General features: G+C 49.7%; 1 protein-coding gene across 1 annotated transcript; it reads right to left on the bottom strand.

Moving 5' to 3' along the window:
* Nucleotides 1-144: 144 nt before the first annotated feature.
* LOC126543661 (microtubule-associated serine/threonine-protein kinase 3-like) lies at nucleotides 145-19464 on the bottom strand. The gene is made up of 9 exons (XM_050190767.3): nucleotides 19232-19464; nucleotides 9738-9829; nucleotides 6956-7121; nucleotides 4170-4342; nucleotides 4035-4105; nucleotides 3841-3957; nucleotides 2697-2938; nucleotides 1652-1799; nucleotides 145-302 (listed from the first exon to the last, which is right to left on the bottom strand). The coding sequence occupies exons 1-9, from the start codon at nucleotides 19424-19426 to the stop codon at nucleotides 145-147; spliced, it is 1362 nt and encodes a 453-aa protein (XP_050046724.2). The 5' UTR covers nucleotides 19427-19464.
* Nucleotides 19465-19993: the final 529 nt, after the last annotated feature.

The following is a 19993-nucleotide window of genomic DNA, read 5'->3' on the forward strand; positions in this document are numbered from 1 at the left end:
AGCATCGAATTTCCTGCCTGTCACTACAGGCTGAGTTTTCTGAGATCCCGTGGTCCGTAAACTTTTGTGCCCGGGTGTACGTGCGCATAAGCTTACTGACTGTGTACTTTTGTACCAGCATCGAACTTCCTGCCTGTCACCATTTCACTGATGAATTTCCGTGACACCAACCATGGAGGCGAGTCGCTTGAAGCCCGAGGACGCGTACGAGAAGAGTGGTTTCTGCTGCGAGCTGTCCAAGTCGGTGAGCTCCTCGATCTTGATTAGCTTGCGCGCGTGAGCCGTAGTCGCCGCTCCGGCGGCTGCACAATGCCGGAGAGTAAATGTGGCATCTCCTTCGCACGCTATGCGAGTGCCAGTTTAATTAAGAAACGCATAACGCTTCGGGCTGATAGCAACGCGCCGTGCTGGCTAATCGGCTAAGGCACTCGGATGTTAAGCAATTATTGGCATATTGGCAGCACGGTCGTAATCGTGCCTCATTAAGGTTGGCCAGCTTCTGAGACTCCCTTCTAGCGACATTTCGCGTTGGCGCACATAAAAGTGTTTGAGAGGAAGAAATTAATGCGGCGCCCCCTCTAAAAAGGCGCCCTAATTGTCCACCACGGCGGAGTTTTGACAGGCACTTGAATTGCTTTGTGTAGCTGTGCGTTGCTGTCCGCGTTTCATGCGAACATAAAGGCCCAACCACACGGAGCACGGGATAGGCGTCGACCATGTCTGTACGCGTGTGACGAAGAGAACGGTGACCATGCAGCTACACGATGCGTGCACAAGTGCGCGCTTATGGAGCTTAGAACAATGTTGCTAGATCACCCTCAGCGGAAATGTTTGTTTGGGTTTCACAAAATTTATTCTGAGCGTCATTATGCTTGTCGTTTCTATTTAATTTATCAATATTAGAGTGACTACACTGTTTTCAAATTGAGAAATGCACACCGTCTGTATCTACGCATTGTTGAACCATGCCGAAAGTTTAGATGCCGGCCACGTGATGTCGGTGCACCGGCTGCCACTTCTGTCGCGTACACTCAAAATACGGTATTGCCCGAGGACCGCGCCACCTGCGCGTCTTGCTTAGACGCGTAGGACACGAGCGCGCGGCGTCGCAGACGCGCGACGCATAGCGAGGCGCGTAAAATTAGTCCCATGTGGTTGGGCCTTAGGGTATGAGCTTTCGCGGTGGTGCGCCCGATATGGAGTCGGATGTACAATGGGGTGCGATACATCCTTCAATACTAAGTACATTGAATGAGGGAAATCTTACCCATGAATTTTGAGCTTAACCGCAAGATTCCATTCTGATAATTTTGATCCAAAGGCCTGCTCGCACGAGGCCATACAAACCCACGTTTTGTGAATTTGCCGAAGAAATTACCCGTATCAGAGAGGCCTCAAGTGGACTTGTTAGGGCAGCTTGTGGAATCGCACTGCTTAGCTCGAGGGGACGAGTTTGAACCCGGATGGGAGAATCACGTTTTCGATGGTGAGATGCAAAAACGCTCGTGTCACTTAGATGCAGGTAACAACTATAGAACTCCAGGTGGTCAAAATTGATCCGGAGTCCCACACTACGGCGTGCATCGCAATCGTATCGTGGTTTCGGCGCGTAAGACCTCCAGAATTTAGTAAATTTAGAGGCCTCACGTACACAGGTTGAGCGTGCTGTGTTCAGCCACTGTGGTAGGCGCATCCGAGGGCGGCGACATGTGCATGAGCTCGTAGATGGTCGGGACGTCGCAGAGGTCGTTGTTCGAACGCAGCCGGTTCCAATCGAAGTCATCGAAGAAGAAGTGCGACTGCGCCAGAAATATGCGCGCGTCATTTCGGAAACTGCCACTGAATATATTAGCAGAACGCGCGAACGCATCAGCGAAGGCACTTTCGCCGTGCAGGCTTAAAAGGAAGCTTTAGCTCGGCCCTAACTCCACGCGGCCTATTCAAATACATGTAAAACGCAAAAACGCTTTTCTAAGATAACCCTTGGGCCGATTTTAACGAAATTTGTTGCATTTGAGAGAGAAAGTTAAATTCTAGTGACTGTTGGAAGCGGAATTTCGATTTAGGGCTTGAATTCTGTTACAAGAATATTCAAAAATTCGGAAGTTTGAAAACAATAGAAGCACTGAAGTTTAAAAATTAACAGCTCTGCATCAAGAAGACATATCGCCGTTCTATGAACGGCATCCATTAGATCATTAAAAGCTGACAAATTCGATATGTCATTTTACATCTTACGTGAATATTTTACGTTGTTTACAAGGGTTCTGCAAAAGCTGTATTTCCATGTTACTAAATTTTTTTAAGATTCATGTGTAACATACCAATTTTGTCCGCTTTGTATGTAATATTATATGCATTTCACAGAATTGTATTATCATTTTTCTTTGATGAGTTACAGGGTTCTAAACTTGATAGTTCGTTAAGATTTTCGATTTTTGCCAATTTTTAATAAAAAAAATGACGAAATAAATCAAACATTCAATACCAACAGTCACTATATTTTGAGTTCCTCTTTTATATGCAGCAAACCTCGTCAAATTTGGTGCAGTGGTTGCCGAGAAAAACGAGTTCTCCTTTTACATGTATTTGGATAGGAGCACTCGAGCTAAAGGCTCCTCTTAAGACTGATAGTATAGCACGAAATCTTGCGCTAGCCACACACGGTGGCAAGGGTGAACGGCTGTTTAACACACCTTGATGCGTCGGTACTGCTTGGAGCCGAGTCGTTCGACAGGGTTCTTCTTGAGGAGCAGGTACACCATGTCTTTGGCGGTGCTGTTGGCCGAATGGGGATGTTCGCCGACTTTCGGCCACTTCAGCGGCGATGCAATGATGCGGTCGCGAAGCAGCTTCTTGGTTTGGCCTCGGAACGGCACGCGACCAGTCATCAGTTTGTAGAACACCACGCCCGTGGACCACCAGTCGCAGGCACGGCCTGCGTTTAACGTTCAACGTGCGCCGTGACATTAGGAGATATATATATATATATATATATATATATATATATATATATATATATATATATATATATATATATATATATATATTGGCCAGTCAAGAGTCTGGTTTGCTACCCTACGCTGGGGGAAAGGCGAAGATGAAGAGAGAGAGGGGGGATATAAGGAAGGCAGGGATGTTAACCGGCAGAGTCTGGTTGGCTACCCTACGCTGGGGGAAGGCAGAAGAGGAAGAGAGAAGAGGAAGAGAGAGAGAGAGGGATATAAGGAAGGCAGGCATGTGAACCAGTCAAGAGTCTGGTTGGCTACGCTACGCTGGGGGAAAGGGAGAAGAGGAAGCGAGAGAAGGGAGAAAGAGAGAGCATACAGACGTACACAGACAGTCATCGAGTCAACGCCGCTCGTGCAAACCAGGCCTTCTCAGAAAGCACAAAAGTGTTTTCACTGCCTTCTGAGCCGACGATCGGTGGAGATGGTGCTCTAGTGCTGTCTGTTCACTCAGAGGACGATGACCTAGCTTTCTCAGTGTGCTGGGACACATTAGGAAGTGTACATGGCCACATTCCACCCAATTTAACGCACGAACCGTACTGAATGAGGCACAGAATGAGTTCCTCTCCGTCATCGTGTTCGGGAAAAATGTTTCCTGCAGCACTACCACCAAGATTAGCTCACCTATTAATTAAACAAGATTACAAAGACAAAGAACGCAAGACACGTACGCAGCTTGTTCGTTGCAGCATATACATATCTCTATTTCAGCACTAACCACTGCACCAAAGGTTCGGGGATCCTCGCGTACTGTGCGAAGTGGCCCGAAACCACCGACGCACCCGCAGAGCGGCGAAAGGAACAGCCACGAAGTAGCGTTCTGTCTCACCGTATGGCCTTTGCTTGAGAATTTCCGGGGCCATATAGGGAATAGTCCCGGCGGATTCTCCGTCCCTGAATTCGAACGGGGTTCGCTGGAAGTAGCCTCGAATGACGCGTTTCGTGACTGCAGAAAAAAAACGCGCACGAAGCCGCATCAGCGCGATGAAGAAATGCACCTTCATTTGCTTTCGTTATACTTACAGTGCGCTAGGCAAATTTTATTGGTGTCAAAGTCTATGAGTTTGACTCTTCCTCCGGGAATTATGAGCATGCTGGAAACGAATCGACAGATGAGTAAGCCTGGAGTACGCTGAGGGAGCCGTTGGGCACGCTTACTTGGACACCTTAATGTCCCGGTGCAAGAAGCCCTTGAGATGCATGTGCTCTACGGCCAGTATGAGCTGGGCCATGATGATGCGCACCTGGTCAAGGGGCAAGAACATGGCACGCTCCATCACGCGCATGAGGTCCACCCCGCGCACGTACTCCATCACTGTCACATACGCGTCCTGCATGCGACACGCGGAGTGCTCAGCATAGGCTAATCATTTCATTTGCGATACACTGCGGTTGCATTAGAACGAGCAGGTGGAATTTTATACCCAATGAAGTGCAATGTAGAAAAGCGTCATGTTATACAGGGTCTAATATGACTCGCAAGTACGCATCATCAGTAAAAAACAAAGATATTGATAACAGGGTGCGGGAAAACGCTGAAAGAACACAAGTATTCACTAACAAATGATGAAGATTGACGGGTTTTCATGGCGCAAGGGCCACATTTGCAGACGAGTACGTCAGTAGATAAAGACTTGTGTTAGCTTAAAAAGCAAGCTGACCAACTAGAAGTTAAGAATGAACACAATGAGATGTTAATGTTAATCCGCAATAAAATGCGCGCTTGTGCAAAATAGTGCTATAACAGTAGTATCAAATCAAATATATAACCAGAAACAAACAACTCAGCGACTAGAAGTGGTCAGATAACTCCAAAAGTCATTAAACACAAGCTCTAACAAAAGCAAACTGAGAACAGCGAAGAAGCGTATACGTTAGAAGTGCTGCCTATAGGGAACGTCTGAAATCAATTGCAGCATCTGATGCATTGAAATCCCTCGAGAAGGAGCACCACGTGCTTATCGTCGCCGGTCCGGTGCTTGATTAATACGGGAGAAGAATACAAGTGTGACAATGACGGAAGGTGAGCTGTTTAAAAGCGTGAGCATACCCATGGCCATGAAACTTTAAAGGCCCACGACAAATTGAATACAATAACTTAAATCTGGCTACATTTCTTCGCAATTCTAATGAAAACATGCTTTTTCAAGCATCAGAGCAGAAAGTGAAGTTTTGATATTTGTTGAAAAAGACATGAGCCGCAAGTACTTGAACCATTTCAAGGCGCTGTTTGTCTTGGTAGAAATGGACCAATACGACACTGGAATACTCCGGTTTAGGTATAAAAGGCAAGTCTTGTGTGCCAAGAGTTTAGCAGCAGCAGGCGCTAACTTCAACCTCTGTTTGGGAAAGTGCACTTTTGGAAGAAGCCGATGAGCTTTTGCTTGTAATGAGCCTTGACCATGAGAGCGTATTTGTAAACGTAATACATGAATACACATATATTCAAACGGTATCCAATGCGTTCGCTAGAACTCATTCGACTGAGACATGCGTACTTTCAACGTCACAGCTTGCGCAGTGCAGTATAACTGAAGTAGCTGAAATAACGTTAGTCAAGCAAAAAATAACAATAATTTACACACAACTTTGAACTACGACGCTCATGTGCCGAGTTGTACTCAGCGGGCTTGCTCAGGTCGGCTTCTGCACGGCTTGGCTATACTCCTTAGGCCTCAGGTTAGACAACTTTGCTTGCTGAAATGAATTGCGAGACAGCCTATATACGCAGTCTGTGTGCAGACCATGCAGACCCTGTCGACGTGTGACATCGTTTTCCCACACGTAGTAGGTATACGGTGGCTACAACAGTACCCGTCTGTGCGCGGTTTCCGCAGCAAAGCACCGCTTCCCTCTCAAGGCGCGAACATGCTCCCCGCGTGTTATTGTCACAACACCGGTGAGCATACCACAGTACGAGAACGTGAGGTCAACACAAGGCGGCAACGCCCACAGGACCCCGTAGTTCTAAGCGATGCAGCTCGCGGTCATCGGGTCTTCTCTGTTCGTGCATACACACGCCACACCAGGCGTGTTTACGTAGTCAGCTTACGTTTACTACAATGCTTACCACCATTACAGCTGTGAGACTTACAGTTCATGTAATTTTCTGACATGTTTCTCTGGCGTAACCATGATTTTTTAATTAGTACCTTAAAGTTGCTCCCTTCAGAAGACGCTGTCATCGATATCTTCATGTAAAATATCATTAAATTTTCACTTGTGGCAGCTCCACCGAAAACAATGTCGTTAGAGAACTTAAGGCATTAGCGATTGAATAGCCCCGTTTACATGGATGCGATGGAATGCGACGGTAGCGCGTAGCATTTCTTAGCGTATCACGAGTAATTTCATGCACCAGTTGTCGCGTTCGTGTAAACGCGGCTAATTTCATTTTTTTTTTTTGTGCCCGTGTGGTAAAGGTATAAGTAGCGCATTGTGAGTAAACACATTAATAACACCTGTGTCCAATCTGGTTAAACAATGCGCCACAGGGTGGCGCTACAAACCCAGCTGCTCATGTTGATGGCCCCGTAAGCCAGCATTCTGTGAACAGTAATTACGTGCACAAGAAAGCTAAATCGCTCTAATAGGGCAAGTCGTGGACGTCTTTACACCGATATGGCTGTGGTACGTACTGGACGGTCAGTTGTGATTACTCACTGGTACGTTCCGACGTCCAAGACGTGTTTGGAGGTTTAGCACTCATTGCTGCTTGATTGTTTCATTGTTACACGCTCGAATTTCTCCTGTAGAGAATTTGCTTTCTGCGCGACAAAAGCCTACGACGTTCATTTTTCGCAATCACGATAACGCATACAAGTCCAGGGGCCTATTGTCGCACACTGTACTAAACTCACAGAAAATGCACGTTTTCCTATCCTAACCCTCCGTCCCATAGGCGAAACCTCTAAAGCGTCACATGCAAGCATGGCCCCGCTCACCTTCGTGGCGAAGCATGCGTAATACTTGGCGACAAAAGGGCTCCGTACGACGGAAGCGACCACCTTGTCGATGCACGCCTGCTTCGGCTGCTTAAATCGGTCTGAGGCGATCACCTTCACCGTGCAGATAAGGTTGGCCGGCTTGTATCTGGCTTTGTATACGGCGCTGCATGACGGAAAAGCCGCGTTATGCACGTCACACTGGACCGCTGCGTTGTGCATTACTCAACGACAGATTCAACCCCGACTACGAAGACTCATCCCCTAGAGGCTCAGCTGTAACAAACACCGGCTTTAAAGCGCAGATATCAAAGCTTTTAGGAGGAGCATCAATTCGAGAGGTCATGACGTCCAATTTTCAAAACTGAATTATACACTGCGTGCTAAACCGCCCGCGTCCCACGACGCCGTGGTGGCGTAGCGATTTTGGAGTTGCGCTGCTAAGATCGAGGTTGCGGGATCGAGTCCCGGCTGTGGTGGCCATATTTGTGTGTGTGTCTGTGTGTAACCTTATTAGACTCTCTGCTCTCAACTAACATAATAAACTGAAAACAGTAGAACGACTGTGTCATGGATTTTTTTAAGCCAGCAGTTTCAAGGCACCTCAAACAGAAACCTACAGCACCATTCGCAGAGGAAAAGAAAGGCGCTTAAGGCGCGTTCAGGCTAAGTATGACAGAAGTTTGTACATTCCCTAGCGCCCTCGTTCAGAGTGTGGCAACAAAACTGCCGCCACATGGTTCAAGACGATTTGCTTTGAACATGCGCTATCAAAAGCTCACCGCCGCTGCTCGAGTGCTCCTTAGTCTGCACTTAATTTTCGTCATCTACTTTTATCAAACACTCTGGCATATGGCCGGCACGGCTCAGCGTCCGTCAACCTGCGACACTGCAGCTGCCTACCACTCACGAATCAGCCATCTCCGTAGCACAGAGAAAAGTGTGCTACATTAATGGCATACCACTCAGTAACCGCTTCCGCAAAATTATCTCCTCCAACCAGAGACCACCAGTATAGTTGGTCCAGTGCACTTCAAGCAAGGTCGTCAGAAGCTGTACTTGCTGAACACACTATTCTTGTGCTGTGCATTTAAACTGCGACTTACTGCTTTTATATATAGCGCTCAAAGAAATACTGCTCTAAAGTGAAAAGATCGGATATAACGAAACATGCAGCGTAGACTCCTAATAACCTCGCCACCACTTCGAACGAAAAACTTTTTTTTACATTAGAGCTGTATTAAGCTATAGTTCGGTTATAACAAAGTTCGGCTATAACAAAGGTGAGCGTGGGCCAATCCCGGGGATAGTACAATACCAGACCGACCCGTGGTGAAGATCACGCAGGCTTCAAGCACTCTGCCCCTTATAATAATAATCATCATCAGCCTATTTTACGTCCACTGCAGGACGAAGGCCTCTTCCTGCGATCTCTAATTACTTCGGTCCTGCGCCAACCGATTACAGCTAGTGCTTGCGAATTTCTTAATTTCAAATCCCCGTCTTCTTCACTCCCAAATAATAATCAAAATAAACAATAAATTACATAAATAAAGATCGAAGTCGATGGGTATGAGGAATCGTTTGTGAACAGCACATGGACTCACGAGCAGGAGGCCTTGCCATAAACGCAAAGGACAAAATGATTTACAACTATCCACCCATGACCCACGAGAAAACAATATCCCCGAATGTAGGGATGTCAGTGCCGTGCTAAATAAATACGGAACTGTTATGTCCACTTTTTATATATCTCCAGGCGCACCCAAGTGTGATATCGAGAAGTTCATGACCACGCACTTTGCAAGAATCAGCCATGATGACATCGTGAGTATCGTTGAAGACTTTCAACGTGGACATATCGAAACCAGTCATGAAAGGGCTCATGCACTTTGTGCTAGAAGAATTTGGTTTGTAGTGCCACACCAATCGAAGTCACTCAAATACTCAATAACAATCTTGTATAGATTTAACATTAAATAAGATTCTCTCTAACGTTGTAACCGAACCAATCAGTGCATATCCCAGTATTCACAAAGCTATCGCCACTGCCATTAACAAATGATAAAAATAAATAGATGTACCCTTCTGTGCGCTTCGCTGGTCATCTGCCTTTACAGAGTCGAATGCCTACTAAGTTTTTACCTATTTTGAGGCATTTCGGTTAGTAAACAAGTGTACTTTAACATGCAGACCTTCGTAGTCCATGTCGTGATACAGACACAGTTACACCTTGAAGCAAGTTTCGTACTTGCATGACCGCTCGATCGAAACAGGAAGAATTACTTGTAAGTTTTATTTATCTCGGCCTCTGTAAGCCAGTGCAGTCACATTGTAGTGACAGGAAAATTTTTTTCACTTTCATGGTGAAATTTTAGATTTAATAAAAATGTACGCTCCACTTTTGTCTGGGTGAAATGTACAACTTGGTTTTCTGTGCAAGGTGTTCAAAAATGTTTATGTGAATATTTCATGCTTCTTTAAGGTCTCTTGTGATTTGCGGAACACACATTTGCATTCGAAACCATTTCACCCGAAACTAACATTTCGGTAACAATAAGTGAGGCCAATTAACATTGTGTTATTTTCCGGCGCAAGTACAAAACAGAAGTGACAACGGAAGGCAGCTCGGCACCGTGCCTTTTATCTTCTGTTGTCTCGTCCTTGCTCTGGAAATTAACACTATGTCAAGACAGCTAGCCCAACAGTACATTCTTACGTTAACATGCACACGTGGGCTCATGTCATTAGTTTGACGATTAGTGTTCCATCCTCTGCTCACCCAAAGCCGCCTGCCCCGAGAAGCTTCACGGCTTCGATATCTCGCGTCCTCGGGATGAATTCAGTGAACGGGGGCTGTTCTTCAATCGTCATCTGCCAAACACAAAAAAGGACTTAGTTCGGGCACGTTGGTAATCCATAAGAATGGCTAAAGAAGCGCAAACTTTACACGCACGAATAAAGGTACACACACACACACACACACACACACACACACACATATATATATATATATATATATATATATATATATATTGTAAGCAGTATTAACGTACTTCGTCGTTTTCATTTGTACATAGCCATCATCATCTTCCCTCTTCTTCGACTTCTTCGCGCGTGAGCTGCGGGCGTTGCCTTTTTTTGGAATAAACAGCGCTGGACAACTTGATCGGTCTCGGTATTATAAAGTGGTGGAGGTACGTCAAGATCCCGACGTGCTCTCGCGTTCCCGTCCTCCCTGGAGCTCCGTTCCGGTCGCCGCCTGCACCCAGCTACCCCTACAACAATGGACACTTCCAACCCCGGCCCTTCCGGCGCCTCTAACCCTACCACACCGACGACCCCGCCTGCGGCGCCCTCTTGGACTGTGACGAGCCCTCAGCGCGATCCCCCTGTCTTCGCGGGACTCCGCGGTGATGACGTAGACGATTGGATCGACCACTACGACCGCGTGAGTTCTTGCAACAAGTGGAACGACACCCAGAAATTGAGGCACGTCGCCTTCTACTTGACCGGTGTTGCAAAGACGTGGTATTTCAACCACGAATCCGACATCGCGGATTGGTCCACGTTTACCTCGAAGCTGCGGCAAATCTTCGCTTCCTCGTCTGGCCGTGCAGAAGTCGCCAAACAGAAGCTGGGAACGCGGCGCCAACTTCCCCAAGAGTCTTACACCTCATACATAGAGGATGTCTTGGCTCTGTGCCGCCGTGCGAATCCTAGCATGACGGAAGCCGAACGCGTTCGCCACACCTTAAAAGGCATTGGGCCTGTCGCATTCAACGCCTTAATCGTGCAAAATCCGGCTTCTGTCCAAGACATCACTTCAACGTGTCAACGCCTCGACGAGCTGCAGTCTATTCGTCTTCCACATGACTGCAGCGATCCTCAGGTTCCCCATTCTCCAGATCTACGTGCTCTTATCCGCACCATCATCCGCGAAGAGCTTCAACTACAAGACCTCAGTCGTCCAGCTGCTGCCTGCGCCCCAACCCCCGCCTTCGACTTGCGCGAGGTCGTAAAGCAGGAGTTGACAGCGATGACTACACCCATGACGCATCTTGCTCCGGTAGCGCGCTCCACACCTACCTACGCGAATGTTGTTTCGCTACCCACCCCTACCGTGCCTTCCGTGCCTACTGGCGCTTCCTATGACCATTTGGCTTCGATGGGAACCAGAGCACTTGCTGCGCCATCGTACTCTCAGTGGCGTCCACCTCGTCCAGTTTGTTTTTACTGCGGTATACCCGGCCATATATCTCGCTTCTGTCGCCGGCGCCAGCAGGATGAAAGGCGAGGCTATGCTGAGCACGAAAGAGACCGCACTCGCCGATCAGACGACTACTATCAGATGACTACTATATATATATATATATATATATATATATATATATATATATATATATATATATATATATATATATATATATATATATATATATAGGCGCTTTGTCATTGTGCGATGCGAAAAGAGAGGTCCTAGGAGATGAGCAACATAAGGAACCAGTCGCCGAAAATTACCGGTGTTCTATGTCTAGCCTTCCTCAAAATGTGGCTCACGACATCCGGCAATCTTCACAGACTGGCACTTTGTTAGTGGTACCAAAGGTTCTAATTTTTGCCTCTGATATGGGGCTTTGAGGATATTGACATGTCTACTTAACTTTTTTTCCGCTGACTCCCAAATATCGACGCCGATTCCATCTGTTGCTTATGTTGTCGCCAAACCTTGTGTAATCAGATTGCATGTGCGACTCGAATAGTGTTTCACATTCTGGAACACACGCGAGGACAAGCGACTGCGCTGGAATCTACGATTCATCTATAAATAGTCGACGCGCTTGACCCGGAGATCGGGCTGGGCTCATCCTTGTGCTCTGAGTGCTATATTTCTTGGCCCTAGTTCGCTTATTAAAGAGTTAACTTTTACAGTAAAGCTGTGTATTCACTCGTATCCCGGGATTCATCTTCGTCTCCGTCGACAGAACAGTCGACAGAAACCCATTCCACGAAATTAAGCTAAAAGTGTACCTCCATTGGAATTACACATGCAAGACACACCCAAGTATTCGTTTCCATAAAGAAAAGCCCAAAACAAGCGTCAAAATGACCTGATAGATGATAAGGCGCGTTCGAACAATGCGAAGCACATAGCGTTCGCCGCATGCGTTTCCCGGCAACGATTACGGCTGCATAAGCTGCAGTTGCAGGGAAGCAGAAAACTGCAGCATATGAAGCAGGGAGTGATGCCATACAATTTCATGTGTAAAAGAGGAACCCGCCTAGCAACTGATTTCCTTTGTGATGTGATAGCGGTACGGGAAGGCCACGCATGGTTAAATTCTAAAAAGTAATTTACGCAGGTTTACGCGCCAAAACCATGATGTGATTATGAAGTACATCGTAGTGAGGGACTCCAGAAGAAATTGGACCACCTGGAGTTATTTAACGTGCACCTGAACCTAAGTACATAAGTGTTTTTTGCATTTAGCCCCACGCATAGTTAGGACTACCGAAGGGCAGCGTTAACACGATGAGCAGCGACAGGAACATGCATAACGGTGTCGTGCTCAGGTTGGCAGGACGCAGCGTTTCGTGCACGAAGCAACGTTCACTTGAAACGAAGGCCATTGAAACACCCTTGAAACTCCATTTAACTTTAGCTAGGAATCCCTCTAAAGGATCAACGGAATAACTTCAGTGTTTACCACAGCGATCGCAAAGCTGTTATCAATATCGTTTCAGAGAAATTAAGTTTTGGTACAGTGCATTTAATTGTCTTGCTGTCAATCATTTCATGTAGCGCGTTGCTCAATCGTTCAAGGCTACGTCACTTTGGTCTATCGTATCAGGCGATGTCACAGCTTCACTGACCAACTGCCCCCGCCACAGCGTGGATTGAAGCGAAATTTTTAAATACGCCATTGGCAGTGCGTCATTGTTTACTGTCATGATAACATGACAGCATTACAAGAACTTATCCAGGATATCATAAGATTTGTAACAATGTTTTCAGCATTCCTTTTTTTTTCCTTTCATAAGAAGCAGTAGAGCGCGCATTTGAAGGCACAAAAGTGAGGCTAGTTCATATGCCCACTTTTAATTAAACCCATTCACGCAGCTGTGACATACAAGTCCGGACTGTCATGCAACCTGCACTACGAGCAAATGGTAAAACAAAATCCGCTCGGTGAATTCTGACAAACCCTAGGAGTCTATAGAGACCTGTGGGAGCGCAAGCATAATCTGAAGCACCCAAAAGGGCGTTTTTTTATGGGCGCCGCCATATTGCGCACGCAGTGGTGCCATCTATGGGCAATCTGCATGCTGGCTTAGACGAGCACCCCGTGTTTTAGTTTCTGGCGCTTGTTTCGGCGTAGAGCTCTATTTTGTTTGACGTGGCATCTTCTACCGGGGATGGAGTTCTGTGTCACAATCCACCCCGGGTCGTGAACAAGGGAGGGCTTCTCAGCGTGGTGGTGCTCAAAGATTACTGACCGCGAGCTGCCGTGCTCGTCGGTGTTTATTGTGGTGCGGGTGACCACTGTTGCCTGCCGAGCTATAGCAGGCCGCCGAGCTTGGCGGGCGAACCAAGATTATGTCCGAGGGGGCGTCACCTACTTGCTACAACCCCTCACCCCCAGTTTGTTTGTTAAAATAAAAAACAAACGTCCAAGTTCAAACAAATGTCCAAGTTCACACTATGAGGCTCTGCCTCTACCCTTGCTGGGTCGACAGTGCCTGCTACCCAGGCGAGTAACGGTCTGGTGGCCTCCGCCGTCGAGTACTCCGCCTGGGCACCGGTGTTGACGGGTCAGGTGTGGCAACGCCGGGTGCTGCCTGGGCCAGCCTTGCTCCATCCGGGGGGTCCGTAGTGGTCGGCCTCGTGAGTGGTGCCGAGCTAGACACCGGTCCAACGGGTGCCGCACCACTGGCTACGGTTGCCGCCTCCGAGGTAGGTGGTACTCCGCTAGAAGCGACTGGTGCTGCCGCTAGTCCTCCTGCGGGCTGGAACTCAGTGGCAGTCGAGGGTGCTGGCCGGGTCCCGAGGCGTGGTCTGACATGGTCGGCGTGTCTATGCCACATGGCCCCGTCTGGCATGCGGACGAGCAGCGATGAGGCGCTGGCAGGAGACACCACCTGTCCGGCAGACCAGGGTGAGCCAGGACGGAAGTTCCTGGCGAAAACTGGAGCTCCCGACTCTGGCAAAGGCCCGGGACGGCATCCTTGGTCAGCAGCCAGCTTCTGCTTCAGCTGCTTCAAAAGCACTGTGGATCGGAGGTCCGGATGCAAGACGTGCAAGGGTGTCTTGACCATCCGACCCAGCAGGAGCTCACAGGGGGCACGGCCAGTGACATCGTGAGGTGTGGTTCGGTACTGGAATAGTATCCGAGCAATCTGCGTCCGGAAATCCCCAGTCTGGCTCTTCTTGAGCTTGTCTTTGATGGTTTGCACCACCCGCTCGGCTGCACCATTTGAAGCAGGGTGGTACGGTGGAACCATCATCCGGCGGATTCCGTTTTTCGTCAGCCAGGCCAGGTACTCTGCGCTGGCGAAAGCAGGACCATTGTCGGACACGATGACATCTGGCAACCCCTGGGCGGCGAAGACCTGTCGTAGCGCTGCAATGGTCGCGCCTGCTGATGGGGTGGTGACGGGTATAGGGCTGGTTTTGGCGCATAACTGAGATAACTTGTGGGGCACAGAAAAAATGACAGAAACTGTCACCCCTCTGGCCTATATTCTTTAGTTTATGCAAGATAGCGTGAATATATGGGATGACCGCTAAATTCCTGCAAATAGTATCATGTGGGCCAGAAGGGGCATCACAAAATTGCAACTTCTTATGTATCGTCTCTGAAACTGAGACAATAAGGCAGCTGGGACAGCCAACAGCCTTCAAACAAACTATCTGCGAGCTAAAGCTCTCTTGTACTGAGTGGTAACAGGATTAATGTACTTTGGCCCTGTGGGACTCGTAACGTTTTCACCATGTGCCGTTTACGTTTATTGTCTCCATCTGTCTCGCGTGTGTTGCTGCACCAATTCCTCTCCACGGGACACCGCCTTGACCACCTGAGACAGGACTGGGTCCCGGCTGGTCGCTTGAGATACCGCAGATCTGGAGAGCACCTCCGGGTACGCGTGTTCCAGCATGAACACTTCAGCAGGTTCTGGAACAGCATCAGGCACCTCTGGCAGGGGCAGGCGGCTCAGGGCATCAGCAGGTCCCAGGTCCTTTCCCGGACGGTAAACCAGCTGGTAGCTGTAAGCTGCCAGCCTCAAGGCCCAGCGTACTACTCGAGGCGATGCCTGCACAGGAACTGCCTTGTCAGGCCCCAGCAGCCCCAACAGCGGCTTGTGGTCTGTGACCGCCTCGAACTTCCGGCCCCAAAGGTACTGGTGGAAGCGTTCGACACCGAACATGAGGGCCAAACCTTCCTTGTCCAGCTGGCTGTAACGTTGTTCTGCAGCATGAAGCTGTCGGGAAGCAAACGACACAGGGTGTTCCTGGCCATCTTTGTCCCGGTGTGCCAGGACGGCTCCCACACCGTACGGCGACGCATCTACGGTAAGGACTACAGGCTTAGCAGGATCAAAATGCACCAGCACTGGAGCCTTGGTGATTAGCTCCTTGCTGCGCTGGAAAGCCTGGTCCTGCTCCTTCTTCCAGACCCATTGCTGACCATCTCGAAGCAGAAGATGGAGCGGCTGTAGATGCTGCGACAGGTTCGGCAGAAAACTCCTGTAGAAGTTGATGAGGCCCAGGTAGCTCTGAAGCTCCTTCTTGTCCTGGGGCTTAGGTGCCTTGAGCACCGCATCAACTTTGCGGGGAGCCGGGGCTAGGCCTGCCTGGGAAATGATATGTCCCAAGTACTCAACGCTGGGGGCTAGGAAAACACACTTTTCCAGCTTGAGCTTGAGGCCGGCGTCCTGTAGTCGTGCCAAGACGTTGTGCAGGTTCTGCAGGTGGTCCCCGTCGTCGCTGCCAGTAACCAGGATGTCGTCCAAGTACACCGCCACGTGCCTCATGCCCCTGAAGAGGTTGTCCATCTCCCTCTGGAATATGGCTGGGGCTGAGGCCACGCCAAACGGTAAGCGCGTGTACTGAAAGAGTCCCAAAGTTGTCGATATAGTGACATACTTCCGGGAGGCATCCTGGAGCACCAGCTGCTGGTAAGCATCTCTGAGGTCGAGCTTGGTAAACTTTTGTCCACCGGACAATGCTGACCAGAGATCTTCAATCCGGGGCAGTGGGTACTTCTCGACGGTAGCGACGGGGTTGATGGTAACTTTGAAATCCCCGCAGATTCTGACACTGCCATCTCGCTTGAGGACTGGCACGATGGGAGCGGCCCATTCAGATGTCTTTACGGGCACCAGGATGCCCTCTCGCTGCAACCGTTGCAGCTCCTGGGTAACCCCGTCCTTCAGGGCGAACGGCAGTGGGCGAGGCTTGAAAAAACGTGGCCGGGCTCCCTCAGGTACATAGATGCCAGCTGTCGTGCCGGCAAATGTGCCCACCCCTGGCTGGAACAGGGACTTGAACTGGGTCAGGAGGCTCGGAACGTCTTGCACTACATGCAGGCTGGCTTTCTGGTACTGTGGCAGACGAACGCCCAATGCATGAATCCAGTTTCGGCCCAGCAGCGTCGGCGACGACCCCTTCGTTAAGTAAAGGGGAAGGGTTGCCTCCCTGTCGCCAAAGCGAACGCTGACCTGTGCCTGACCCTGGACCTGGGAGAGTTGCCCGGAGTAGCTGCGCAGCATCACGCCCGAAGCCTCGACGGACACGCCGGGGAAAGTCCGCTTGAAGAGCTTCCCGGCCATTACAGACACGCTGGCCCCCGTGTCCAGCTCCATGGAAATGGGGTGCCCGCATATTTCGACGGTCAGCATGTATGGCGGCACAGACGACGGTACAAAGCCTGTGTGCCACATGTCGAAAATCGGCGGGTCCTCGGCCACGACGTGGAGCCTGGCCGCGGAAGAGCTTGAGCTTGCTGCCGCATGCCTCCGCCGCGTACCCTTGCGACGGCTACCCTTGCCGCGGGCTTGTGTTGTACCTGGGCTTGAATCAGGCTGCTGCTTGCTGTTCGTCCTCCCACTTCGGCATACACGTGCCAGGTGCCCAGTTTTCCCGCACGTAAAGCATTGTGCTTGAGAGAACTGGCACTGTGAAGGGGAGTGGGCACCACCACAGCGACCGCAGGTACTGCCCTTTGTCGCGAACTTGTTGACCGCCGCTTCCGCCGACGGTGAGCCAGTCGCACGGGAAATCTCGCCGGCGTCCTTGGCGGCAGCTTCCATTGCCAGCGCTGCCTTCACGGCGTCGTCCAGCGACGGGTCGGGAAGCTCCAGGAGTCGCGTCTGCATGGCGGGGTTGTTGATTCCGCAGACGAAACGGTCCCGGAGCAGCGAGTCCAGTTGGTCCCCGAAGGCGCAGGCACTCGCTAACCCTCGTAGCGCAGCAACGAATTGCCCGAGGGTCTCTCCTTCCCGGCGGCTCCGGTTGTTGAAGCGGAAACGCTCCATTAGCGTGGACGGTGCTGGGTTAAAATGCGAGCGCAGTATGGCAAGCAGCTCACCCAGCGTCTTAACGTGCGGCGTGGCTGGCTTGAGAAGGTCGAGCAAGAGGCTGAAGACGCGGGTCCCGCAGCTGGCCAGGAAAATGTCCCGCTGTTTGGCCTCGGGTGTGTCGTTTGCCCGGAAGAACACGTGGACTTGCTCCTCGTAAATTTGCCAGGCGGACCCATCTCCCTCGAACGGCTCGAGCCTTCCGTACAGCGGCATGGCGACAGCAACGGGGGGCGGTGTTTCGCCGCTCGCGGCGGCGTGGGACGCTCCGTAGGTACTCGTCGCCAGCTTCTTCGCCAGAGTCACGAGGATCCCATCTTCGTCGCCAGTGTCACAATCCACCCCGGGTCGTGAACAAGGGAGGGCTTCTCAGCGTGGTGGTGCTCAAAGATTACTGACCGCGAGCTGCCGTGCTCGTCGGTGTTTATTGTGGTGCGGGTGACCACTGTTGCCTGCCGAGCTATAGCAGGCCGCCGAGCTTGGCGGGCGAACCAAGATTATGTCCGAGGGGGCGTCACCTACTTGCTACATTCTGTGAGACGTATACTGAAGCAGTTTAGGTCAGCGTAGCGTTGAGGTGGGCGGACCACCTCTTGCGATGTGTGTGCATGTGTTTGAGCCTACACAATCAGCCTCGGAGATCAGTTTTATATTTCTGAAGATTCATTTTCTTGGTGTGACCTTACTGCAACATTCTCGACGTAGTTTTAAGCTGTTGTTTAGAAGCAATTAGCACTCCGAAACACGACAAACCCAACAGCGTAGATACTGCTCTGCTACGGAATAAGTAGCGCTTTTTACTTGAACAGGTGTTCAAATTGTTACCTGTGCAAGCATTGCGCGACTACCTCGTTTCTTGGACGAGGTTTCCGCGCACGAATAAAATATTTTTGGTTAGTAATAACAGGATGCCGTACTGCACAAGTGTGTATTACACTTGTCGGGTGGTCGAGTGACCCTCCGCGGGCTGCACGGGCGTTCGAAGCAGTGGTAGGTGCTGGATTACAGATACGTTTCTTCTTTATAACGCATTGTTCAAGCATGCGACATAATCGTGCGAGATCTTATTGAGACTTTAGCTTGTCTCTTGTTTGTTTGTTTGTTTGTTTGTTTTGCGAGCGCCGTGTTTATTGAAACACCTTTGATGCCTGAGCGAGGCAGCTCCGGCGTCGAAGGCACCGTTACTTTTTCCCCATTTTGAATAAAAGCGCAAACAGTGAAGTACGAGCAATACTAGATGCGACACCACAACAATGCGCACGTAAAGATCCACCAATTTGAGTATTTGTATTCATGCAGTTCAGGGAAGCGAGTAATCAAGCAAGTACGGAATAATCGAGTACAAGCTGAAAATTGTCACCCTATGTGTATATTTTTCCTTATTTTCACATTATACTTCTCAGAGAGAAGATGTTTTCAAAATCAAGTTGTCTGATAATGTGGCAGTTACTTGTCGCTTCTTCAAAACACACGATATACAATCTTATCACTTTGCAAGCATTCCTAAAGCCCAAGTCAGCAGAGAATATTACTCTTTGAGGCTGGGTAGGCGGCAGAGGCAGCTTTGCCCTATAGCGTTACCAAGCTGTTGAACAGTGTCAATAACGGTTTTTCACTTGTTGCCCAGCGTTTCGTTCAATACAAACCACTAAGCAGACTGTGTGCACCACACGTGCGGTGTTGGTTAGTGGCACGTACCCTGTCGGTGCGCGTGACAACGGAGTCGCCGACAGCCATCCAGTCGGTGACCGGCACCTCGGAGATCTTCTCGAGAGAAATGGCCAGTTCACCAACGATGATTGTCAACTTGCGGATGACCAGACCGAGGCTGCGCGCCGTGACGGGAGCTCGCCTCATGCAGAGGGTGTGCAGACCTATCAAGTTCTCGACCATGTCCCGGATGTCCTGGTACGTGATGAACTGCCTGTGCAGCTTTTGCAGGCAGTCCTGGGCCGCCAGTACCGACTGCTCCTGGCAGAAGTGCGACAGCGGGTCGCGTTGCAGCGAGACCTTGTTCTCGCGCATGATGAAGAACTCCAGCAGCACCGTGGTCACCTTAGGTATCTGCGGCCAAACGTTGACGCACGCATGCGTTTCGTACCACAAGTGACGCAGAATAGATGCGGCTACTGTGTTGCTTGGCTTGACCCAAATCGTCAAGAATACACGTAAGCTCTGCAGCAACATGATTCCGGGACATTCGATATTTCCGTCAGAGTGCAAGACAGGCAGCGTGATTGCGGAAACGTTTACGACACGGAATGGTAGGGAGGAATGGGACATTTACAGGAGTGGGAGAGACCTGCATATTTCCGCAAAGAGTATTTTTATTGAGTTAATTATGCATGTCACAGATGACGCTGCTGTGACACCCGTGATACTGTGGCCAAGTTTTGCTTAACGATGACTGCTTCCTTCCGCGCAGTAAGCGTTATATGAGTGAAAAATCGACCTTAAAGC

The sequence above is a fragment of the Dermacentor andersoni genome, chromosome 10 (assembly GCF_023375885.2).
Source record: "Dermacentor andersoni chromosome 10, qqDerAnde1_hic_scaffold, whole genome shotgun sequence".
NCBI lineage: Eukaryota > Metazoa > Arthropoda > Arachnida > Ixodida > Ixodidae > Dermacentor > Dermacentor andersoni.